Source organism: Thamnophis sirtalis, unplaced genomic scaffold, assembly GCF_051295495.1.
Source record: "Thamnophis sirtalis isolate CommonGarterSnake01/CBP01778 unplaced genomic scaffold, rThaSir2_p1.2 scaffold_10, whole genome shotgun sequence".
NCBI classification, from domain to species: domain Eukaryota; kingdom Metazoa; phylum Chordata; class Lepidosauria; order Squamata; family Natricidae; genus Thamnophis; species Thamnophis sirtalis.
In genome coordinates, this window is record NW_028261390.1 from 56,810,453 (window position 1) to 56,837,045 (window position 26,593).

The 26,593-nt window shown below is 37.5% G+C and overlaps 1 protein-coding gene across 4 annotated transcripts in view; it reads left to right on the forward strand.

Annotated features, from left to right (window-relative positions):
- RAPGEF2 (Rap guanine nucleotide exchange factor 2) overlaps positions 1 to 26,593 on the forward strand; it is a 152,059-nt gene that overhangs the window by 31,765 nt on the left and 93,701 nt on the right. For all 4 annotated transcript variants that reach the window (XM_087724665.1, XM_087724667.1, XM_087724663.1 and 1 more), the window contains exons 2-4: positions 14,326 to 14,396; positions 21,145 to 21,201; positions 26,254 to 26,337. In XM_087724665.1, coding sequence (XP_087580791.1) covers positions 14,326 to 14,396; positions 21,145 to 21,201; positions 26,254 to 26,337 — 212 coding nt within the window. The remainder of the gene's footprint in view (positions 1 to 14,325; positions 14,397 to 21,144; positions 21,202 to 26,253; positions 26,338 to 26,593) is intronic.

Consider the following 26,593-nt stretch of genomic DNA (forward strand, 5'->3'; position numbering starts at 1 on the left):
GAATTTCGCCCCTCCTCCTACGTACCCACCCTATTGCTGGATAATTAGCAAGAAGGGAATGTAATGTATATTTACATTCATTGTAAATATAAATGTTAACATTGATGGGCATGGGAGATGCTCTATTGGATGACCATCAATTGTTCTTGGACAGCACTGGCAGAATGAAGCGCAGCTCTGCAGCCACTTGCCAGGTCCTGGCTCCTTCAAACTTTCCTGCATTCAATCAAACTTTTCCACGCAGCAAATTTGGCAAATGGTTATTGAGCCACCTTTTGCCTGGCTTTGGTGGGGTTTTGAGGATGCTCTGTTGGATGAGCCTCAGTCTCCCCAAAGCAACCACCAATGAGAGGGTTCTGTCTTTTTTCCAAAGCCAGTTAACTTTCTCTGGTGGCTCCCATCCCACCCAAATAGAAGAAACAGTCTAAGCCAGCCAATCAGCTATGAGCGCCTCCTCTTTGCAAGTGCACTGGGATGGAGACTTACGCCAAATGCCACTTAGAACATCAAATGGGGCTGGGAAGGTGTCCCTTTCGATCTCGGGCTAGCTAGGAGGAGATGCTCAGGAGTTGACAGACATCTATCTTTCTGAGGCAGGCACCCAGTCTCCGCTGTGGCTATGGAGGAGTAAAGGTCTGGACAGGAGCAGTGGATATAGGAAGCCACATTGCAGTTTTGCTTCACAACAGGGCCCTTGAGAAACCTCATCCTTTAATGTTCTTTCTACTTCTCTCTCCCTGCTTTCTAGTCCTTCTATTGGGTGCGTTGCCTCCCTGCAATATGAATGACTGGAATCCCTTTTCATCCTAATACATCGCCCTTACTCGGTTCTGCAAAGCAAGAAAATATCGCACATCTCCCTCCCACAACCCTGCTGATGTTCATATTGCTCTCGCTCTGATGCTTGAAGATATTTACTGGTTGATTTCTATTTACAGTTAGCCCACAAACTCAATCCTGTTGTTGTGAGATTTTTGAGATGTCAGTAGGGTTCATAGCTTCACTGATATTACTGTGCAGGATCTTTGCAGTTGAAACTAAAGAAAATAAAGGTTTCTCCAACTCTGCCTTGATAAACATAAGGAGCAATTTATTCAGTAAAATTTGGCTGACAGCTAAATAAAATGAGATTAAAGTTTTTTTTTCTACACCTAGGATTTATTCCAGAATTCTGAGATGAAGAAATTTTTTAAAAATCCGGAACCTGTTGGTTTGTTGTTTTGAGAAAATCTAAAATAAAGAAGTAATATTTTTTTAATACAGATTTTATATTTTTAAGGATGAGATTGGTAACTTGTCTTAGGTTACAGTATTGAGGAAATGTCATTTGGAAGCCATAACAGTTGTTGATTTTTAAATTTTTAGTTTTACTGTATACATTTTCATATTTTTTTAGTAATTACTTATCTAAATTGTTCTGAATCTAAATTGTTCTGAATATTATTAGAAAATAAACTATACTAATTTCCATGTTGTGCTATTAATGAATGCCAATATCCTTTTAGAATCATCAACAGAATAAACAAACCTTTGCCCACATCCAAAAAGAGCTCTAGATGAAATGGAATAACCAGTCAGAATTTAATCTTCTTATCCTGAAAGACAGTTGTAAAAGTTTCTTCTTTATCTAAATATATTTGGAGAATCATCTGGAAAGTTCTCAATTATGTTATCTTTTTTAAAGTTTTAAGGGAATTTCAATTTCATTCTAATATTGCTTCTTAAGTCTAAAAATGGGTACATTTCATAGGTATTTCCTGTACAATTAAGCAGACAAAATGAGCAGACTATCATAGGTTTTTCCCAACTTGTCATGTTAATTTCTTATTGGAAATTAAAATTGTGGGTAATAAACTTGAGTGGAAAATATAATACATTTAACACACATATGGATTAAGTGATTTACAATTCTGAGCTATTAAAATTTAGAAAATAAGATATGCATTTGAGATTTAAGATGCAACCAACGAGGTAGCCAGGAATTATTTGTAACAGTAGCTGGAACTCTTGTCTTGGAAAAAGAAATGGATTGTGTTTCAGATCTGAATTTTATTTTAGATGGAAAGATCAGATGCTTGTTTCATGTGTTTTGCATAAAACCTAACAATTTGAGATAAAACAAGAAGAAACCAAATCTCTGACAGCAGTATTTTATTGATGTCTTCCACCAAATTAAATCAACATGTAGGAAAGGAGGAACAAGCTGTATCATCAGACTGGCAACAAGTGCTTTAAATTAGTCAGTCCAGCATTGTTGGCATCTTTGCTCTGGGTCAGCAGTATTTTTCCAGAAACTCAGGCACAACTAATGTGCTCGTGGAAGCTCCCTTTTCCTTCATTCTTATGCAGTAAGTATGATACACTTACCCTTGGCTGGCTTCCCCACCGTTATATACTCTAAAAGTTCTTATTCTGTGGAAACTGATACTCCCTTAAAGTTATTTCCTCCCTTATGTTTACTCATATTCCTCTACTTATTTTCAGCTGTAGCTTTTTATTCATCAACTCTGCAGCTGTTAGGAATATGACAACTTCCTCCCTGAGGTATTGCTTTGAGCCTGGTGAATGGTTAATATAGAAGATCTCTGATTTCTTTCTCTGCTGCCATATTGGCTTAACAATGTATGATTGTTTTTTTTTAAAAAAAGTTAATTTGCAGAAGTAATTTGCAAAGAATCAGTTATGAATTTAACAGCATAAATACATAACAATCGTGTATTGTCCATATACTTACCAAAATAACATCACCATCCTTAGTTGAACAAATCAATCTAAAACATTGTAAGACAAATAGAGATGTATTAATGGAATCCAATTTACTATCAGGATTGAAATATGTTTTGGCCATTGGCAACTTCATTACATATGAACTATTCGGGTAATTTCATTTAGTGACTGCCTCTTGTAGTGATCGTTTGTAGCTACAAGTGTTATGAAAAACTAACCGCAAACAATCTTCGCATTTGTGATCTTTGCAGTACTGTAAAGCAAAGGATAGCTGAAGAAGATCATAAGCATATTCCTGGTTTTCCTTAGCATCCGCTTTGATTAATGACCCAGTTGCCAGTCCTAATTGTAGTTGCTAAAAATTACTTATACTCTATACTAACATTTGTTTTTGCTATGGTCAGTTATGCATAGATTTATCCACTTTTTAAATTGTCTATTTCAATTGTAACTATAATAAGAAAATAAATGTTCAGTCAATTTTTATTTCATACTCTAATCACCAACAAAGGTATGTTTGCTCTGAAATTGATTATATTGTTAATAATTATATTGCATTCTGGGAAGACTATATTCCCCCAAAATGTATAACTTAAAATAGATACCAGAAATGTACAAACTTTGTTTTGTGTGCAATATCATACCATCACTTCTTACTTGCTGCATCTAAAGTATGATGAAGCATTATAAGCATTACATCAGCATACAACCTCAAGTTATTTCCATCATTGGCTGAAATTGATTGTATGTTTATTGAATGTTTCTTTGGGGAAACCAGGCCTTTTTCCTCCAATTCTATTAAAACTGTGAATGCTCCCTCTATCGGTAAGTATATTTATTTATGCAGAGTAGTCATTCATTTATTGGCTAAATGGTATGTCTTTGTAAGTCGCTTCATCAGAAGGAAAATTTCAAGAGCTCATGAGATTGTGATTATGAGGAATATATTTCCCAGTATTCGTATGAATTGTATATGATACTTAATTAGAATGAGAGCTAGTTTAGAGACATATTTCTCTTTAACATAAGACAGTCATGCTCCATCTACCTCTTTTTTCTGGTGTATTGTTCTGACATTATCTTCAGCTTATCTTTAACCCATATTGAGGCAATCTTAAATTATTTCTTCTCTGATTCATGATTAATATGTTTGCACCCTCAAGCAAGCAGCACCCCATTATAATTATTAGGTAGGTGCAGCCAGACATCCTGCTCTGATGTTTTGTACTTAATGTTCTTAATACCGGAGATGCCAATATCCTAGATTTTATATATACAATATGTTCTGACTTAAGAGACTGATCAGTGAACCAGCTTTCTTAAGCAACTGTAAAGAAACTTTTTATCTGTGTGAAATATTCTTTTAATCATAAAAGTGTTGCTTGGAATGCCAAATCTTTGGAAAATTTATTCTATAAAGCTTTCAAAGAAACAACATGAATTCTTTGTAATCTTTTGGAATTAGAAACATTGCTGTTTAATTTTGACAGGAAATAATTTGCCTTTTTGAAGAGTTGTTTCAGAGTTTTTCCTGGTAGCAATGTTTTGAGTGTCTAATCTGTAGTTGGCTCTTATTTTATTTTGAAGATAGGAACAGCATTTACTTTTATTCAGTCTTCTTTAAGCTATACACAAGGTCTCAAAAATCACAAAAAGACACTAATTTGATATCCACAACTCCTTTAAGACACAGATATAACTGATCTTGCCATAGAAATTTAAGCCTTCTTATTTAGGAAAGTTATGAGATTCGTAATTACAGGTAGTCCTTAATTTAGGACTAATCATTTATCAACACAACAGAAAGGATGCTTTATGGTCCATAACTCTATACTTAAGATAGCTTCTAATCAAACATCTGTTAATATGTAAGAAATCATCTTGCAATAGTATGTACAATACAATAATCAGTTTATCTATTTAATTGCCCTGGAGCATTGTTAGTATGAGACAAAGCATTATTTGCCCACCCCTCTTTGAGACCATATGTTTTGTGCCAGAGGAATCATTATCTTGTTCTACAATTAGTTACCCAAATATGGTATCATATATATTTTAATTAATTGAATTGAAGCTAAAGTAAGGTGCTTGGTAAGATAATAATCTACCTGAGGATAAAATTTGGAAGCTGCCAGAATTTCTAGAATTAAAGCATTTTATCTTAATAATTTTAGTAGTATGTAGTATAAAAGTGTAAAGTGCCTAGTGTGCATATTATAAAAGGAAGAGATTGTGGGAGAATATGTGTACAGTACATATTTATAAGAGGCAAGATAATAATAATGATGTGGCTGTATTTATCTGCCTGGATATTTATTTTAACTTGATTGTGACAATTTGCTTACTGCCAAGAATAATGGCTAAACACACTTAACTGTCTTGCTTTGCAATGGAAATTTTGGGCTCAATTGCGGGCATAATCAATGATTACCTGTACTCTCCCCGCTTTGTGACTATCCTGTCAGATGAATACCTGTTAATAAGGAAATCTACATGTTATTAGAGATTTACTGTATTTTTCAGAGTATAAGACGCACCTTTTTTCCTCAAAAAAGTGGCTGAAAATCTGGGTGCGCCTTATGCACTGAATACAGCATTTTTTGCCTCCTGAAGCCCCACTCCCTTCATTAAAATGGCCGTGCTTACCCTTATGGAGCCTTTCAGAGAGCTCCTGGGAACTGGGGAGGGCAGAAATGAGCAAAAAACGTCCTTTTTTGCCCCACCCCCCCAGCCCCAGCAGCATTCTATAAGCCTCCATAAGGCTACGCATGCAATATTTTTGACAAAAAAACGGACCTGTTTTCGTGAAAAAACAAGCTGTTTTTTGCTTGTTTTTGCCCCCCCCCCAGGAGCACTCTGCAAGCCCCCCCCCAAGGCTATTCATGCCTTTAAAAAAAAAACGTACCCATTTTTGGGAGGTTTGCAGAGTGCAAAAACTTTTTTTTTCCTTTTGGAAAGCTCTTTAACTGATGAGAATTACATTGATCAAGTGCTGTGCCATCAGAAACACCTACCTGTCTACTGTATTTTTCTGTCTCTATTTCTCTCTCTCTATCCCTCTACCTACCTACCTACACACTCTCCCTACCTACCTACTGTATTTCTCTCTCTCTATTTCTTTCTTTCTTTCTTTCTATCCCTTTATCTACCTACCTACTTAACTACTCTCTCTCTCCCTACCTATCTACTGTATTTCTCTCTATCTATTTCTATTTCTCTCTCTCTATCCCTCTACCTACCTACCGACACACTATCACTTTCCCTATCTACCTACTGTATTTCTCTCTCTTTCTCTCCCTCTCTCCCCCTCTACCTACCTACCTACCTACCTACTTTTTAAAAAAAAATCCTCTTCAAAACCTTGGTGCGTCTTATACTCCGAAAAATACGGTATGTATATTTCAGCCCAGTTAAAAGGCCTATAAATAGTAGTTTTAATTTTTATTCATTATGTGTTGCATGGAACTAATTGAAGCGGCATTGATTGTGCTCATGGATGACTGGCGGGAACGAGATGGAGGTAGCATATCCATTCTGGCTCTTCTTGACCTCTCACTGGCATTCGATACCATCAATCTAGTTCCAGTCAGTATTGATAGAAGGAGAGAGATCTACTCCAGGCCCCCTATTTAGAAATGACATTCTTCAGATCCCATCAGCCAAAGAATGTTGGCTTCAAGGATCAGAAGGGGACCTCATTCTGCAATGGTCCCTGCTTTATCCTTCCTTTGGAGATCAGAATGACCCCAACCCTATCAACCTTTTGTAAAACTGGTGTAGGTTTCTGAACCTGGGACACTCAATGAGCCAAGGGACCATTTCCTGGCTATATTCCTAATGGGCCAAATATCTTCCTCTTGTGTATCTTGAATTGGATGTTTTAATGGTTTTCATTGGTTTTACTGGTTTCATTATTTTATAAAAGCTTTAAATTTTTTTAAATTATAATCTATTTTATGACTTGTAAGCCACCCAGAGTCACTGACCTTAAATTCAATAACCAAATAATTACTGCTGTTTTTGTTTTACATAAATTTAAAAAAAAGTTCTCAAAACCGTCAGATGTGTTTAGATTCAATTTGCTTTTCTTTTACTTACCTCAAGTAATTGTATCTGTTACTTGAAATAAATTTGAATGCATATGATCAAGTTAATAGTAATTAATAGGTTATATGCTTTGACAGAATGACTCAAACTATATATATAGTATATTGTTTTTTATTTCTCTAGTATCTAAATGTATTAATATGTGAATATATAACATAATTTTAATAAGAATTTCTTTAATTCAGACTACAAAAATCTGGGTTGCTTTATTATGTAATGTGGGAAAGGATTTATTACTACAGTTCTTCAATCCTGTTTGTTAAATCTTTAATTGTATGTCTTACAACAGTGTTGTAAAAAGAGGCACAGAGAAGAACCCTGCAATTTTCTGCTTTTTTTTTTAGTGACTGAAAGAGCTGACAGGCTTTAATTTTTCATCTAGTGTCTTTCACACTTATCTTCTCATTATGGCATTGTTATAATCATGGATGACTTATTTTCTTCTTTTTATTCTGATAAAAGCTTTTAACAACAGCATACATTGCGTAAATTGTGCTTATTTGGACCCATGCACTTAAACTTGCTTGTATGGGTGAATCTTTGCACCATTAATTTAATAGTTCCAGAACATATTAGATAAAATTACTTCTAACACCATAAATAATGTAAAGCAAAAAAATTCAAGAAAAATATATTTGTATTTCATTTTCCATGCACAGGAAAACAACTGGAAGCATACTTTAATAATTAATTGGTTTAATCAAAATTTCCAGGATATTAGGCTTACTTTTATATAATGTAATAAACAGCAGAATTTGGGCGTGCAGAATTCTGATCAATTGGTTTGTAAAATATGGATTCCAATGCACACCTTTATATTACTTGCATACTTTTTAATTCTGTTGTGGAAATAATTATCTATCATCTATTTCAGCTTATTTAATTATCAAATAAAGTATTTATTTTTAATGATTTATTGCACCTTCATTATTTTTATGAATAACTTAAGGAGATAATTATACCTAATACTCTTTCCTCCTCCTATTTTCCCCAGAACAGCCTTGTGAGGTGAGTTGAGCTAAGAGGAGATCACTGGCTCAAAGTCACCCACATTGTCTATTCTTTCAATATTCTTGATGATAGCTACATATAACTTAGTTCAAGACTTCCAATATAAATGGCTCCATAATTGGTTACCTTTCTTTCCTCCATTCCTCCTCTCTAGATGGATAGGTGAAGGGTGAGTGAACTCTTTCATCTTGCCTTAAATAACATGGATGCAGCATTATGTTAATAATATACCTCATAAATGGTGATTCCCCTTCAACCAATAACTCCATTCAAGTTTATAAAGAGGGAAAAAAGCTAGATGTACTTTTTACAATGGTTGGATAGAGAAGAAGGGGATAATCGCTCTGGTCCAAGCTCTGATTAGATAGATACAGCTATAAAATTCTGATGTATTGTTATCTCAGATAGGTCAAATCACATATTTTAAATTCATGGCAATTGCAGTTGTTTTATAAACAGATGGACAGTAAATTTACAAGTTTGAAAACTGAAATTAGGATCAAAGGAGAATTGGATGCTACTGTACATTCATATATAAATGAAAAAGTAGACTTGATATAAATATACTCTTTTGTGTTCTATGTTATGGTAGTTCTGAATGGCTATAAAATAATTCTTAATTCCTATAATTCTATTTTAAAACAGATTCAGGGAGCCTCAAGGGATCTTCCTGTTACTGTCTGTTCCTCTGCAAACCATATTCTACCATTCTTTGTGAATTGTTAAATCAAATAGAATAAAGCTATTTAAATTTGAAAGACAGATAGAAACTTCATACATGAGTTTTTTATGAATCTACTTCCATCAAAATGTGTTGGCAAAACACATTTATGGTTTAATTTTGATTACTCTGGTACTTTTTTCTTTTTGTTATATTTCATTCTTAGATTTCAGTTTGTGATCTTTTCAAGATGCAGATATAAGTCTAGATGCTTTTTCTTTATAAATTACATTTAGAGTGCTTTGTAGAATTTTGATTGTTTTAGCATGCATTGCGTTTATAGCTGTCAAGGGAAAAAAAGTGGGTCACAGAAATTGGTTTTAATGATGTTTGGAAGGGGTTATGAGTAGTCTTTGCTTAATGATGGTAATTGGACTTGAATTTCTAAGTGATGTGGTTGTAAGGTGTACATTATGTGACTGTATTCCTTAGTGACATCAGTCCTGGCAGACCCATTGCCTTGGTTAAACAAAGACTACCTGCAAATAATATATGACATTATTTATATAAAAGAATATATTGGTTGTTGCATCTTAAAGTTGGATAATCACTGAAGTAGAATATATGCAGAAAAAAAAGTTTTAGGGCTAATTTCATAGCTAGTATAAGAGTTGGTTATAATAGATGTAGCATCAGTTTAAATTCAAATCATTAGTTTATATCGTTAATACAATTTGAATTAATTCATAAAGTTAATCACCTTGCTTTTAATTGAATTGATCTGTCTTAAATAATTTTATTTATCTTATAGGAGATTTTTAGTTTTATAAATCCTTCAAAAACTAATTGAGACTGCCATCTTGTGGAATTGAAATGGTTTTTTTTTACATTTTTATAAATATTCAGATATATTAATTCTAAGTAACAAAAATAAATCTTTAGTTTCTAAATCTTACTAAATCAAGAACACAAACATGAACGTATATACTGCTATTAATTATTATTATCATCTGTTATTCATTAAACATGAAACACAATTAATAGCAGTAATACTTTCATGTTGTTGTTATTATTGTTGTTGTTGTTGTACAATTGTATCACAGCGGCCAGTTGTTTCGCCGGATTTGGCATTGGTTACTAGTCGGGCCCCACCCAGGGGCCTAGGACGTCGTAACGTATTTTCGTAATATGCGTGCAGATCCAAGCAGTGCGGCTTTTTGCATTTGACTGATGGTGATTTTGTCAATTTTTAACTGTTTTAAATGTAATTCCAGTGCTTTTGGAATAGCACCCAGTGTGCCAATTACTACTGGAATTACCACTGCTGGTTTGTGCCATAGTCGTTGAATTTCGATTTTTAAGTCCTGGTATCTTGCGATTTTTTCATGTTCCTTCTCGGCGACCCTGCTATCATCTGGTATTGCGATGTCTATGATTGTGACCTTATTTTTCTCAACCAGTGTGATGTCTGGTGTATTATGCGCCAGTATTTTGTCGGTTTGTATACGGAAATCCCACAAGATCTTGACCATCTGATTTTCGGTGACTTTTTCAGGCTGATGTTCCCACCAGTTTGTTGCTGTTTTAATATTATAATTTTTGCACAAATTCCAATGGATCATTTGTGCTACTGAATTGTGCCGCAATTTATAATCAGTCTGCGCGATTTTTTTACAGCAGCTGAGTATGTGATCAACAGTTTCATCAGCTTCTTTGCAAAGTCTGCATTTGGCATCATCAGAGGATTTTTCGATTTTGGCCTTAATGGCATTTGTGCGGATAGCTTGTTCTTGCGCAGCCAGGATTAGTGACTCTGTTTCTTTCTTTAATGTACCTGTTTTTAACCATAACCAAGTTTGTTCACTGTCCACTTTATCTTTTATTTTTTCCAGAAATTGACCATGCAGTGCTTTGTTCTGCCAACTCTCCATTCTTGATTTTATCACATCTTTTCTGTATTCTTGTTTTGTCTGTTGGGCCTTCAGTAGATTTTTGTTCTTTACTTCGATTAATAGATGTTCTTGAGTGTCTTTTAAATAATCAGCCCGTGCATGTTTTTCTTCTTCAACTGTTTGCTTCACTTGTAATAATCCTCTGCCACCTGATTTTCGGGGCAGATATAGTCTATCAGTATCACCACGTGGATGTAAACTGTAGTGTATTGTCATTAGTTTCCTGGTTTTTCGGTCCAAAAGGTCCAAATCAGTTTGTGTCCAGTTAACTATGCCAGCTGTGTATCTTATAACTGGTATTGCCCAGGTATTTATGGCCTTGATTGTATTTCCACCATTCAATTTAGATTTTAAAATTTTCCTAACTCTGTTGGTGTACTCTCGCCTGACAATAGTTTTTACTTCTCCATGCTTGATGTTATCCAACTGCAGAATGCCTAAGTATTTGTAGGCTTCATTTTCTTTGCATTTAATTAGTTGGCCATTGGGCATTTCAATTCCCTCAGATGCAGTGATTTTGCCCCTTTTTATGGATACAGTGGCGCATATTCCCATGCCAAACTGCATTGAAATATCGGTGCTGAATACTCGGACTGTATTTGTCAATGATTGGATTTCTATTTCTGACTTTCCATAGAGTTTCAAATCATCCATATATAGTAAATGCGAAATTTTTTCAGCTTTTTTGGCTGTTTGGTAGCCTAATTTCATTTTTTTTAAGATTAAAAGGCCTGTCGCTTGCCTTCTCCTTCCGCTTGTCTCTCCTCTCTTCCAAGTGAATCAGGAAGTCCCGCCTTCAGAGTCCTACAATAGAAATCTTGAGCCTCCGAAACAGAGTTAAGACGAAATCTTTGATTCTCAAATGTAACCGCGATGCCGGCAGGGGCCTCCCATCTGTATCGAATCTGTTGACTCCTAAGCTCCTTAGTTAAAAAGGTGTAGTCCCTTCTTGCTTTCAGCATCTGGAAAGGAATATCTTTGAAGACAATCAGGTCCTGGTCATCAACTCGGAGACTGTTATTATGAAACTTTTGCACAATCGCATTTCTAGATTCTTTTGTAAAGAAATGTATAATTATGTCCCTCGGGAGCTGTCGCTGTTCCGCTATCAATGAGTTCTGGCGATAGATTTTCCGAATCTGCCAATCAAAGTTAAGTCCCGGGCTTCCCACCGCATGGCTGAAGGCTTCAGCAAAGGTCTGTTTCAGATTCTCTTGCTCCTTTTCACGGAATCCTCTGACTCTTATTGCAAATGCCTTCCTATTAAAATTTATCATCATAAGCTGTTCTTCATTGTCTCTAATTTTTTGTTGTAAAATTTGAATATTGGTAGTCAAATTAAAATTAGCCTTCTCCAAACTTTCCAATTTGTTCTCTATTTCAGCAGAGTAATCTGACAGGGCAGACACGGCTGCAAACGTATTCGCCTTCATTTGATTAACTTTAGACTTTAAATCATCATATAGTTCCAATACAAATTCCTTAATTTCTTGTTTAAAGGCATTAAACATTTTAAGGAGATATTCCTGTGTTAAAAATTCTCCAGTAGAGGGCATAGGAGACAAAGGCTGTGGTTCCAGTAAAAATTCTTTAAATTCTTTAGACACATTTGTAGCAAGACGCTTCTTTGACCTGGGTGCCATAATAAATAAACAAGTAAGCAGCGCTTTGCTCCCCTCTATTTCCAAAGAAGAAGAGTTTATTTTGTTAAGGAGCGGTCTGCAGGAAGGTAAAACCGGCTAAGTACATCCACTATCAATCATCCACGGAGAGAAATCGCCATTTTGAAGTCCATTTAGACAAAGAAGTCTCTAAGACAAATGGTGCTGGTATTTAAGATAGTAATAAAAGCATAAATCTCACAGGGGTGGGACCCGCCCGTATCAACTCTAGCTTGAAAAAACTTTGTTTTGTCCTTGGGGGGGGGGGGGCTAGCCTGTCTGGGGCTGCCAAAAAAAAAAAGGCAGCTGAGAAGAACTGGCTGGAGATAAAAGCTCCGCTCCGGCTGGATCTAATCTCTATCCACAGCCAAAAAAAAGAAAAAGGCTGTGGCTTACGAATAGACCCTAGCCTACAGAGCTACTCCCTGCCCCTTTCTTAGCCAAAAAGGGGTGCTATCTATGATCTTATTTAGATATACAGACCAGATCTCTGAGGAGCTCGATGGAGCCCTCCTCGGCAACAGGCCACGCCCCCAGGAAGTCAGAGTTCAGCCTTTTTTAAAGCCATTTTCCACCCTCCCCAGGCTCCAGAGGCTTTATAAGAACCTGGGGAGGGCGAAAACAGCCTCCCTTGCCCCCTCCGGAGGCTTCAGGAGCTTCCCTGAAGCCTCCGGAGCACAAAAACCCAGCCCTATGGGCAAACCGGAACTTTGGGAACAGAGTTCTGGTTTGCTCGTAGGGCTGGTTTAAGCCCTTTGGAGCCTTCAGAGGCCTGACCCAACGGACAAACCAGAAGTCCCGGTTTGCTCATAGGGCTGTTTTTAGTCCCTGAAAGCCCCTGAAGGCTCTGGAGGGCTTAAACTGGCCCAACAAGCAAACCAGAAGTCCATTCCCGAACTTACGGTTTGCCCGTAGAGCTGGTTTTTTATGCTCCGGAGGCTTCAGGGAGCTTACCTGAAGCCTCCGGCGGGCCTATGGGGGGGGGAGGCTGTTTTTGCCCTCCCCAGGCAAAGCTTCTGGAGCTTGGGGAGCGCGAAAAAAGCATGCAAAAAATGGGGGGGAGCGCCTGTCATGCGTGCGTGCACGTTGGGGGGGTCACGCATTGTATTATGGGTGCGGCATGCTTGCACACAACCCCCCCTGCGCTCCCCCTATTTATGGCACGTGAGCCAAAAAAGGTTCACCATCGCTGCCCTAGGTCCTATCCATTAAATAGTATGACCTGATAGCATCTAGGAATTGTTCTTAGTTACTGTACTTGCCCTCTGGGCAAGAGATATATCTGGTCCCTGCTCAGACCATGTTTAAGAGAGTTTTGAAAACCTAGCTCTGTCCCCAGGCTGTGAGTTAGGGTGGGTGCCATATTTGAGGGGTTTTTTTAGTGTTAGATTTCTTCTGCTGTTTTTTTTTTTGTTGTTGTTGATGTTTTTGCTTTAATTATTTGATTGTTTTTGGTGTAGGTTACTTAGAGTTGTTATAGAATTGGGCAGCTTTATAAATTTCTGGATTTTTAAAAAGTTAACCTAATAATCTGATCTAGAAATCAAGATTTCTTTGTCGCATTTCCAAGTGAATATTTCTCCATCTTGGTGGAGATATCTAGGAATGGGTTGACCTCGTCTATTTGAGCTGTTAGGGCACTCCTCTGTTGCTAGGGCTTTCCATCTTGTATACCTGCGGTTCAAAATGCAGTCATTTCACACAATTTTGGGGGGCATTCGGCAGGCTACTTCCTCTCATCCATTGATCTCACTGAGGCCTATCTACGTATCCTTATTCGGCAACTGCACTGGCAATACCTCCGGTTTCAGTATGCGGGGCACCATTATCAATATAGGGCCATGCCATTCGGCCTTTTATTAGCACCTAGGTTGTTTACAAAAATTCTGGTGGCTCATCTGCAGGCTCTGCCCGTGCATTTCCAGTGCTATCTGAATAACTTCCTGATCCAGTCTTCCTCGGCCCTTCAGGCTACAGAGGATCTGTGGGTCACTGTCCAGGCACTACAACACCACTAGTTTTCTATCAATGTGCATAAGAGAATTTTGTCTCAGAAAGAATCCTGTTATGGAATGTTCACTTACAGTAGGTCTAATAAGAAAATCAGATCATTTTGTTTGAGTTCCTTTTATTATACAAATAGGAACTATTTTACCCCTCATACTTTCTCATACTATTTTAAATGTTTGTTCTCTTCTTTTTCCAGGATCTGGAGATAGTATATTCTTATTTACATGGAATGGAAGCTTTGTCTAATTTAAGAGAACATCAGCTCAGGTAAGCTGAATTGATTGTATTTTATTCTGTTTTAGGCCTATACAGTTTTGTTACAAAGTATTGCATTAATTGACTATTGCCTTGCTATTTTTTATATAATTATTTTTATTATAGATAATAACACAAATCAGAAGTAAATAATGGTTTAGGCGAAACAATATACACATCTCATTTTTTAATTAAAGTTTATTTTTTTATTTTCATAACATATAATCACATGTATGCTATTACATAACCAACATCATATTGTATTATTAAATGTTTACATCAATTCATCTTACCAACAACTTCTAAAAACCAATTATTGGCTCGTCTACTCTCCATACACCATATTTGTACCTTATCCATCAGTTTCTTCTCCCTTTCTCCTCCCCCTCCCTACCTCCTTTCTTCCCTCTGTCATCCTTCCCTTCTCAATTTCCCCTTCCTCTTTCCTTCTCCTCCCTCCCCTTACCACTCCTCATTTCTCTCCTCCTCTCCCCCCGCCCTCTCTCCTATCCCTCTCTTCTTCCCTTACTTTTTTCCTCTACTTCCCACTCTTCATCTCATTTACTTGGTGTATTTCAGCTTCTGAGCGAACGCCATTTTATATTGATGGTAGTTACAATTCCTTTTCAATATACATATTTAATTTTTCTCCTCCTTTTTAGTAAAAAAACCAATATAACAGAAAAGTATACATATGTAATCATTGTGCTTTGTGCTACGGGATGGTTTGGGTGCAGAAGGACCGTCCAGCGGCAGTTCATCATCTTAAAAGTTCTACATATGTCCATGTTTCATATAATTTGCCCCAGGCTTAGTTATCCTTCTATTGTCATATTCCATCAATTCGCAACTCAATTTAATTATAATATTAAAAAGGTGGATCACAAACCTCTGCTTTACAAGCTCCCCATATCAGTTTCATATTTATCCATATTCAATATATATTAACTTTTATTTAGCTATCTTTCCATTATGATATTCAACCAGTTAGCAACTCCATTTTATTATCATATTTATGGATAAAACCCTTATCTTAACTTTATATTTCCCCATATGATAGTTTCTAGTTATCTGGTTTTTTCCTAGTAAGTCTTTTGTCCCACTTCTCTGTTCCTGTCTTCTCCCTTTTCTTTATTTTGACACATCCATGCCCTTCAATTTTCCCCAGGTCACTCATCAAAAGAATATTTTATATTTTTCTTTGTTGGGGCATAATCTCCTACTTCAATTTTCCTTATGCCACTACCAACCTCCAAAACCATTTTTGTCTGCTTCCCCCCCCCCCCCTTTTTGTTTGGACACTTCTCCTTTTCACAATTTTTCCTACACCACTGCCGGGACCAAAGGAGTTTTTTGTCTGCTTTTTATTTCCCTCCGTTTCTACTCCTTCAATGTCTCGCCCCCCTTCTTCTTTGAGTTCTTCTTTAGCTATCTGCTTCTCTGGATTCAGAATTCTAATTAGGCTTGATATTAATGATTTATGCATATTTTTTTATAATTTTACATAGTTCTTTAAATTCCCAGTTTTCCATGATGTCCATTCCAAAGTTACAGTTAATTATACAGTTATGCAGCTCTTAATTCAGTGTTCTGTTCCACCTTAAATTTATCTGCTTCAGTTGCTGTGGGGAAAAACAATGGGAGCCATCTTAGTCTTTTGTTCTTCCTTAATGTCCAGTTCCAAAATTGCAGTTAGTTATAACTTATTTCAAGATTCTGGTCCACCTTAAATTCAAACCAGAAGAGAAGATGGGGCATCTTAATCTTTTGCTGAGCAAAAAACAAGAAGAAAAAAAGCAACAAAACCAAACCAAAAAACCCTTCATATTTCCCAGTTTTTGATTCTGTTATTATTCTGTTATTATTTTGTTATTATTCTTTGCCTTACTGGGTCCGGTCGCTTGTAGCTACTCACAATATATCGCTTGAAACAAACTTCCGATCAGCCAGATTCGGGTATTTTTGTTTGCCTTCTACTTTTCCAAATTCTGATTTATGGCAGTTGATTAATTAAAACTTCCCGCACAGTCAAAGTTAGGTTGTCAGTTATCAATAAGAAGTGCTCTTTTTTTGGGGGGGAGTTAAGATATATTAGTTAGAAAGACTTCAAACAGAATAAATCCTTCAGAATAAATCCTTCAAAGTATTTGGTTTCTATTTCAAATCCAAAGCCAAGTTTAGAGTATATATTTCTCTGCTTTCTTCTTTCTGTCTGAAATTGTTTGAAATAAATAACTTTTGGGGGGGCTGGGGTTTTAACCCTCCATTTCCTTCCTTCCTTCCTTCCTTCCTTCCTTCCTTCCTTCCTTCCTTCCTTCCTTCCTTCCTTCCTTCCTTCCTTTCTTTCTTTTTGAAAAAGTCCTGATCTGACCATCAATATTATTTATGTTCTCAATATTTCTTTGCCTTTTCCAGATTTGATTTATGGCTGTGGGTTAGATAGATTTTCTTACCGGTCTTTCATCTCTTCCGCACTCCCCTGTTCCTTTTGCTTTGATAAGAAGTCAGCGTCTTGTCAGCCCCGACTCCGATTCAAAAAGCAAATCTCCAACCTGCGAGGGGCCTGTTGCGTCCCTCTGAGTCTGATGAGATGCTGCCCTCTTCGCCCCCTCCGGGGTGTGTGTGTTCTGATCCAAAAGTATCTCGGAATTTGTCAGACACGGTTCATGTGAGGCTCTTGAGAGCCCCCCCCCATCTGTGCAGCTGAAGAACTTCCTGTTGACTCCCCTACTCATCTCATTTTTCAAATAAAACTGACCGTATTATTCTGCATAACTATCATGAATTATTAGACAGTTTTCAGTGAATGGAGAAAAATGTGGCCATCATTATTTTTATTTATATAAATGTGTTCTAGAATCTTAATAAAGTTAACAGTTAATGTACAAGTGTTTATCTTATTTTTCCTTGTTCAGGGATTAAAAAAAATACTACAAAATTTCCAATTTCCATTTGAAATATTTGCCAGAATATGAAATTTCAAAATTTCAAATTAAAATATAAGATGTGGATTTTGGGTGCGTGCACATATGTATGACGTGCGTAGGTTGCTCTAGTAAAAGTAAATTAATAAATCAAAAGAATGCTAAGCCAAGTTCCTGGATGAGTTTTAAAATTTTCTGATCTGTCAGTAGATGAAAGTAACATTAGTGCCTGCCAAAATCCTCATGGCAGTGGTCCCCAACCTTTTTGGGTCCATGGATCGGCAGTGGTGAAGCAGTGGTCATGGGGAAGGGATGGTTTCTCATGTACAACCTAGATTCTGTGCATGTGCAAATGACGCTTTGCATGCTCAACTGCTGCTTCTGCCAACAGGCTGCGGACCAGTAGCAATGCTGGGGATTCCTGTCTCATGGAAAACATTTAATTATCAAAGTTCTGCAACCAAATAAGCCTACTTATTAGTTGCCACATACTTTAAATTATAACAGCAGTCCACATGTGGTCTGCCATCTGAAATCATCTGACCCATAGTTTTGAAAAATAGTCAATTAACCAACACATGAGAGTGGAAGAGCGGCCTTCTGTTTGGCTGCTCTTGTGGGTAGCTTGCTGTATTCTTAAGATAATAACATATTACTTAAATAAATATGCAGTATTATACTTAATTAGGTTTAATTATCCTATATAATCCTGACTGGCTCAAGGTTGACTCAGTCATTCATCCTTCTGAGTTTGGTAAAATGAGGACTCAGTTTATTGGAGGCAATATGCTGATTCTACAAACCACTTAGGGCTGTAAAGCATCATGAAACAGTATATAAGTCTTAAGCGCTATTGCTATTAATTATTATTATCTTCATTTATTAGTTACAAACATGCCTTTGGTACTTATTTGGAAAAACGTTGACCTCTTAGAGACTTAGAGAAAGGGGTCAATGGATGATTTTTCAGGTATGTTGAAGTAAAGCAATTCTTATACTGCAAGCAGTATAAGCTTTAAAAAATGGTATTGGACCTGGGTACTTGAGAGACCGCCTGCTGCCAATTACCTCCAACAGACCTATTAGATCCCACAGACTAGGCCTCCTCCGAATCCCATCTGCCGGCCAATGCCGATTGTCTACCACCCGGAGGAGGGCCTTCTCTGTGGCTGCTCCGGCCCTCTGGAACAAGCTCCCGGTGGAGATTCGGACCCTCACCACCCTTCAGGCTTTCCGCAAAGCCTTTAAAACCTGGCTGTTCCGACAGGCCTGGGGCTGACGAGTTCCCGTCCCCGCTCGAATTGGGGGCTGTTGATTGTTTTTAAATTCTTTTTGTAGTTGCTTGTCTTCCCCCCCCCCCCTTGTCTGTATTCCCTCCCCTTGATTTGTTAGCCGCCCTGAGTCCCTCTGGGAATAGGGCGGCATATAAGTGCAATCAAATCAAATCACCTGGCACTTTAACTTGACCTTTCTTGGGACAAGCTTCAGGAACAAGGTTTTATTAAATATGTTCAGTTATGATTTGCATCAAATTCAGCCTCTTAACTATCTGTAAATGCAGTCTCACAAACTAATAAGGTTGTAGGATAACAAGAACGCAAATGATCGTGGCCAGATTTTTTCTATTCAGAAGATGTTACAGCTGGTAAACTAGTGTTGCTTAATCAAAATTAGCTCCCAATGATATCTAAATTTCAAGTGGCAGAACTGGATTAGGGAAGATGTGAATCTGTAGGGTGTAACTTCATCTAAAAACCCTCAAACCTACCTCTCTTATTTGATAAGATATTGTTCTCCGTTAGACAATTGTGAGTAAGCTACGTGGGAGAGGAATTTGTATTCCATCAGATTTCTCACAGCATTGTTCCATGAAGAATTAGAATGTACTAATTATCATTATGAAATGCCAAAGGTGACTTCTGGAAGTTAGAAATGACTGTATTTAACCATGACAATTGCATTAGGAAAGCTGAGCAAAAATCAAGTATCTGCAACCAAATGGAAGTGATGATTCCTTCGTTTTTCAACTTGGCAATTTTCATTTAGGAATGCCACGAGTTTTACTTTTAATTGAAATTAATATACCTGAGAAGTTATATTTCATCTAAATGTAGATTTATTAAGAAAAATATATACTCTGGACACTCTGTTATATACAAATAATTATTTCAAATATCGACATTAAAGGATAGACACAGTTTACTTCTATTTTTAAAAAGTAATCATAGTTTCAGTTTCTGGTATATTTTACTATTATAATTAATTCAGTTGAAGATATGTACAATTATGGCAATTATTCTGCTTAGCTTACTATTTAGTGATAATGTTTTTATGAAAAAAAATGTCTCCACATAACAATTCTTCATTAGCAAATTATTAGGAATTATTTCCATTGTGTATATAGGCTGTCTCTGAGAAGCCGGCTTCTGTATATGTCTCTTGAACAAGCTTCAGCTACATCAGTAGCAAGTAATAGTCTGATCGTTCACAATCAAGTGTGTCGTGTAGATATCTGCACATAAACACTCTTTTCTGGAGTATCTTTTCTGATAATATTAATAAAGGATTCCTTAATACTTTGCCCTGATTCTCTCATATGCTTCTTAATACATTTCTGCACAATGTTGTCAAGGTCTTTCTAAATAGCATAATTTTGTTCTCACTATTTTGTGAATTATTTTAAATGTGTTCATAAAGCCCAGAGTTCATTGTGTTTTCTCTCAGTTGACCATTTCTTAATACTCAATAAGTTATTTAATTTACAGTAAAATAGCATTTTCTATCGAGTTGGCAATTATGCAAAATGAAATATCACAGAACAGAATAAACACAGGATCTACATTCTGTTCATCTGTTTTGATACATATGTGGAAACCAATTACAATTTAATACTATTGATAGTAATTGATCTGTTTGTGGATGGGATATGCCATTATTTTATGGAATTGAAGAAAGCTAGGTATAAGCAAGGACCAAAATGGATAAAATTGTCTTTTTTTCTGATGCATACTTTTCTCATTGTTTTCTCTTGACTTTTTCCCCCACCTAATATTGTAGGAAAATAATTCAGATATCTAATAGTCTTTGAAATTAGGTAAATGATCACATAATATTGTATAGGTCCATGATGGTGAACCTATGGCATGTGTGCCACAGGTGGCACGCAGAGCCCTCTCTGCAAGCACGCCACCCGACACCCCAGCCCAGCTCCACCATGCATGCTCATGTGCCTCTCACTGGCCAGATGGTCTTTGGGTCTCTGCCATGCATGTGTGGGGTGCATGCGGGGAGTGCTCGCATTGCATTTTTGGGGTTTGTGGTGTGCACCCCCGTTTTGGTCCTGGAGGTCCTCCTGCACCAATCTGAAAGTCAAAATGGGGCATGGAGGTGCAGCCTGAGGCCCCCCCCCCCAGAACCTGTTCTGGGCCTGGAAAGCCACCTGCACCAACCTGGAAGCCAAAAATGGGTGAGTGGGGGTGGGGTGGATGCACGGGAGATGTTCGTGCATGCAAGGGGATGCTTGGGCATGTGTGGGAGGCAGACCTCATGCATGGTGTGTGTGTGGACACACGCACAGGATGCTCGCATTGCATTTTGGGGTTTCGCACACGTGCACGTGCGCTTTGGGCACTCAGCACCAAAAAGGTTAGCCATCATTGATTCAGGCTATAGGTTTAGCCCCTCCTGAACAGGTACATATGACCTTAATAATACAAGTAGAGAGGACAAGAAACTTAATGTTTAAAGCAGTCATGAAAATTAATAGAAATAATTAAATAGAAATAATTAGTTATATTTTTATATCACATTATAATTTTTTAAAAATTGTTTTACAGAATCATGTGTGAAACCGTGAGATATGAGCGGCATGAAGCCAATGAAGTTTTATACTAGTGAGTCTTTTAATTTTATATTATTGCTTTTGGGGAACCTTGCATATTTATCTTTGGTTACTTTTTTCAAATAGAATTGTGTTGGCTTATTGAGAATAGATGGAAGCATTATCCAAATGAGTTAAACAAAAAATTATGCCAGATTGTCGCATCTAAATTAACTTAAAAGTTTCCTCCCTATTTGTATTCTATAGTCACCGAAAAATGTATTTCTTAACTATGTTCTTAATTAAAACAAATAGTTTAAAGCAGTTGTTATATTGTTTGTTGCAATTTGTTTTAGAAGCGTTTTATACTTTTACGCTATCAGATATTCTGAAAATATACTCCTTTTAATATGTGTGATCATTCAAATTTTTTGACCGAAGAGAGGGGAATTATGTTTGATTGTTTCTTACACATAACTGGGTTGTTTTGCATGTGACTACAATTTCCCCAAAGTTTCATGACATTAGAGTTAGCCCTTGTCTTATTTATTCATTTAATGACTGTTCAAAGTTACAATGGCAGTAAAAAATGCCACTTTCCACACTCAAACCTGTTGTAACTTCCCCATGGTCAAAATTTGGATGCATGGCAGCTGACATGCATTTATGACAGTTGCACTGTCTCAGGGTCATGTCATCACCTTTTGTAACCTGACAAGCCAAATCAATGGAGAAGCCATATTCACTTAACAACTGTGTTGCTAAACAACTACAGTGATTCACTTAACAATGATGGCTTGAAATGTCATAAAACACACTTAACAATTATCTTGCTGAAATGGAAATGTTGAGCTCCATGGTGGGGTTAAGCCGAGGACTACCTGTAGTTATAGACTTAGAAATAAAAACATTTTTTTATTTATCTAAACTATTTCAAAACACCGGTTCTGGTTTAATTTCATTCTCTGAAATGCCAGTTGAATTATTTTGTGGTTCATTCTACAGATTATTATGCAAAGCAGCAGCATAAACTTGACATTTGCAATCCTATGTACAGTATTTCAAGCATAAACATTTAAAAAAATTGTTGTCTTCATTAATTCTAAGGCTCACTTGTCAAAAAGTACTGTGGTACTTAAAAGTTTGTGAATCTGTTTGAATTTTCAATATTTTTCATACATCTGACTTAAAATGTGATATGTTCTCTACCCCGGCTCTAAATTAGATAGAAGATAGCCTAAATAAACAAATGTGTAAAAACCATTATTGTTGCTCATTTATTTGTTAACGAAAATGATCAAAGGTACATATTCGTGTGTGGCAAAAGTATGTGGACCTCTAATAATATTAGTTCATTTGAAGGGGACTTTAGAGTCAGATTTTCAATCAATGGAATAACAATCAGGTGTGAGTGTGTCTGTGGTCCAGAGGCAGTGGACTGCTCCTCCGGCAGTTCCCAATCCATCTTCAGCTGACAGGAGGTTTTGCAATGTAGACCTGGATCTAGCACGGGGCCTACCGACACCAACTGTGGATGCTCCAGTGGTGGCCTTGCAACCTTCGTCTCCCATGTCAGGTGAACCAGAGGAGAACCTAAAGCCAGAAGATAGGAGAACAGAGCAGACACTGCAGAAGGCTCATCAGGCAGCTGTGTGGGCGGTCCGGGCATCCTTGCTCTGGCTTTGCCAGTTGCAAGAGAGGATCCTGCAGATGGACGTGAGACACACCAGGACATTAGCAAACTCGTGGCAGCAAATCAGTTCTCTGTGGACGCCAAGCTGAACGCAGCCAGATGTGCCTCAAAGGCCATTGTGTCTCCTGTAGTGGCCTGCTGCATGCTCTGGCTATGCCACTGGCAGGCAGACACCCGCCACAAGTGGCGACTTGCCTCAGCCCTCTTCAAAGGGGAACATCTTTTTGGAGACACCATGGACACAGTATTGGTGGAGTCCAGGGATAAGAGAAAAGTCTTGCTGTCTTTCTCTAAGAAAGGCAATTTTTGGGTGTCCCCATATTATTCTCCTTTTGGGCTATGGAGACAGGTGCAGGATTCCCCCAGGACCAGGGGAATTACATCCCGAAATAGAGGCAACACACACACACACACACACACACACACACACACACACACACAGAGAGAGAGAGAGAGAGAGAGAGAGAGAGAGACTAGACTTCCTCTTTTAGGAGGTCAGAGTCCCTCTTTCTGTCTTTTCAGCTGTCAACCATGTGCAGGAAGGTGACCTCATCAACAGTGGGTCAGTGGATAAGGGCATGCATTGCCAAGGCATACGAACTTCAGGCCCTACTGTTTCCTCAGCGGATAACCTCCCACTCCACCAGGCGCGCAGCCACAACTGTGGCATGGGCAACACAGGCCTCATTAGAAGAGGTCTGTTGAGCAGCCATGTGGTCCTCTCCCTCCCCCTTTATCAAACATTATAAACTGAACATCTTTGCCTCGCTGAGGCAGCCTTTGGCAGGTGAGTGCTGCAGAGTGTTCACACAAAGCGCGTGACTTCGGACCAGACTGTTTCCCACCTGTAAGGACAAGCCAGCTTTGTTATGTCCCATTCCAGGATGCTATCTCCACCACAAAGGAGAAGGGGTGTTGGTCTTACCTGATACACTCCTTCTCATGGAGTGGAGATAGCATCCAGCCCGAACCTAAAGACCATTTGGTCCTCAGTCCATAAAGGGAGAATCTTACAACAAGACATGTCAAGTCTATCACTTTGTCTTCTCCAAAAGCTGGGGAATCCTAGTAACAAAGGCATGTCCTCACAGCTCTGACAGACTCAGTCCAATCAGCTAAGCAGACGAGGTCAACCCATTCCTCGATGTTATCACCACCCCATGAGAAGGAGCATATCAGGTAAGAACAATGCTCCATCTCTGAAAAACAGTTGTTGATGCGCACCAGAAGGTGACAAAACTATAAAACTGGAATCCAAAGAGTTTGGACTCCATCAATCAACTGTTGAGTAGATTGTGTACAAATGAAAGCAATTCAACATTCTCCCCATGAATGATTGATCAACCAAGAGAAAACCAAGAACATAGCATTAATGCTTTATAATGTTTCAACCCTGGGTAGTGCCTAAATAATTAAAAGCTTCTCTTGCATTTGCAAATGCCAATGTTATGAGACCACCATTGGGAGAACATGGAACAATGGTGTGTATGACAGAATTGCAAAGAAAAAGCCATTACTTTAAAAAAGGAACACTGCTTCTTGCCTACAGTTTATAGAAAACTACATGGATGAGACAGAAGGCTATTGGAAGAATAATCTGTGAATATAGGAGTTGCAAATCAAAATGTTAGGGTTGAATGAAGTGTTATACAGTATTTGGCAAAAGACAAACACTGAATTATGGCATATAAGAACCTCATCCCATTTATGAAAAGTGGTGGTGGCATTAACTAGATTTGGGCACACTTTGCTGCCTCTGGATCAGGACTATTTACTGTTACTGGTGGAAATATGAATTCTGAATTATAGCAGCAAGAAGCTGTCAGGATGTCTGTGAATTAAAGTTGAAGAGGAAGGCTATCATGAAGCAAGGCAGCAATCCAACAAGCACAAGTTGTATGACCAAAGAATGGTTAAAGCAGAAGAAGAACGTTTTGATTTTCATCCTGTAGAAATGTTGTGGACGTCCCTGACTTGGCGGGAAGGATGGTGTTGCATTCCATTCCATGACCTTGGAATGGTCAGCGGCTCTCACAGGATGATAAGAAGAGTAGTTTTGATTCCCTTTATCCCAGCTGTCCTTCCTCCTCCCTGAGCTCCCCTCCCCTTGTCAGTTATGGCAGACTGGCATCTGGCAAAGAATAGCTGGTGCAGCAGGATGGCAATCCTGACACCTAAATTGAAGTTGTTTTTAAAGAAGGTTAGGTTAAAATTACTCCAAGCCAATGTGCAGGATTGATCAATAGTTATTGTAAATGTTTAGTTGTAATTAATTGCTGACAATTATCAAGCTAGTTACTGAAAATAAACATTCATATTTTTTTGCCATATAGAAATATGTAACTTTGGGTCACACTCCTCAATGAATAAATGAACAGAGATAATGCATTCTTGTTATGCAGTTGACTAATTACTTGATTCTGTTTCTTTTTATGTAGAGCATATTTATGCAAAAATATTGAACATTTAAAAGGGTTCACAAACTTTTAAGGATTTCTGCAATCGATCAATATTTTTGATCCTAAATAACTTGCCTTATTTACTGGTTTTGTGGCACTGGATTGGCTGGCAATGGACTTTTAAGTACAAGTCAAGAGCCAAGGTGGCGCAGTGGTTAAATGCAGCACTGCAGGCTACTGCTAGATCAGCAGGTCAGCGGTTCAAATCTCACCGGCTCAGGGTTGACTCAGCCTTCCATCCTTCCGAGGTGGGTAAAATGAGGACCCAGATTGTTGGGGGCAATATGCTGACTCTCTGTAAACCGCTTAGAGAGGCCTGAAAGGCCTATGAAGCGGTATATAAGTCTACTGCTATATTAATTTTTACCCATAAAGCCTTTTATGGCTCAGCACCCAGGTAACTAAGGACTGCCTACTTCTGGAAGAACTAGTCCATCTGGTATGTTTGCACTGAATATGGATGCTGAATACTGAGTACTGAATAGAGCAAGCTTGATTTCCATTTGTGTGAAGCAGTTTACTATTGGAGATGTAAAATGCCACCCTTCTGGATGGCATTTTAGAAAACATTCAAAATACGGCTTTTGCACAGAGAGTTTAATTAACAATATTTTTAACATTTATAGTTGCTGCTAATGGATGCTAGGTTAGGGTATAAAGATGTTTTATTCATTTTGTTGCTGTAAGGATTTTGTGTTTGGTTTTATTGATAAATTGCTATAAGTGCTTGATTTGTCAGAATAGAAATAGTATAAATAAACAAGATAAGTACATTGTTTATCCTATATAAATATATGTGATAAGACATAGTGAAAAAAATATCATCCTTAGAAAATTTTCATCTGTTGAAACTAGCTTATCACTAGTACTTATGTGAATTGCAGCACTGTTGTATACATTTTATTTCATGACATACCTACTTTTTCTTCTTTTAAAACCATACATCCTAAAGTCTTCTTTTTCTTTTTAACAGTCCTGATGATATTGGAACCTGTTGGTATATTCTTCTGTCTGGTTCAGTATTTATCAAAGAATCAATGTTTCTTCCAAGGAGCAGGTATGATCGGAATTCATTTTAGTTTAAATACTTAAAGAGAAATTGGTTGCATCTGCATATTTAAAGATATATCAATTACCAGTACTGCATATTTGAATGGAATATTTATATCTGTGTTTCCAGTTGATAGGAACATACAGTATATCTAAAAGTGTATCACACTGAAAATACAATAGAAAGCTTTATACATGTAGGCAACCTCTGGTACAGAGCATAACAGTCTAGTCTGGATGTTAGTATGTAGACACAATCTGTT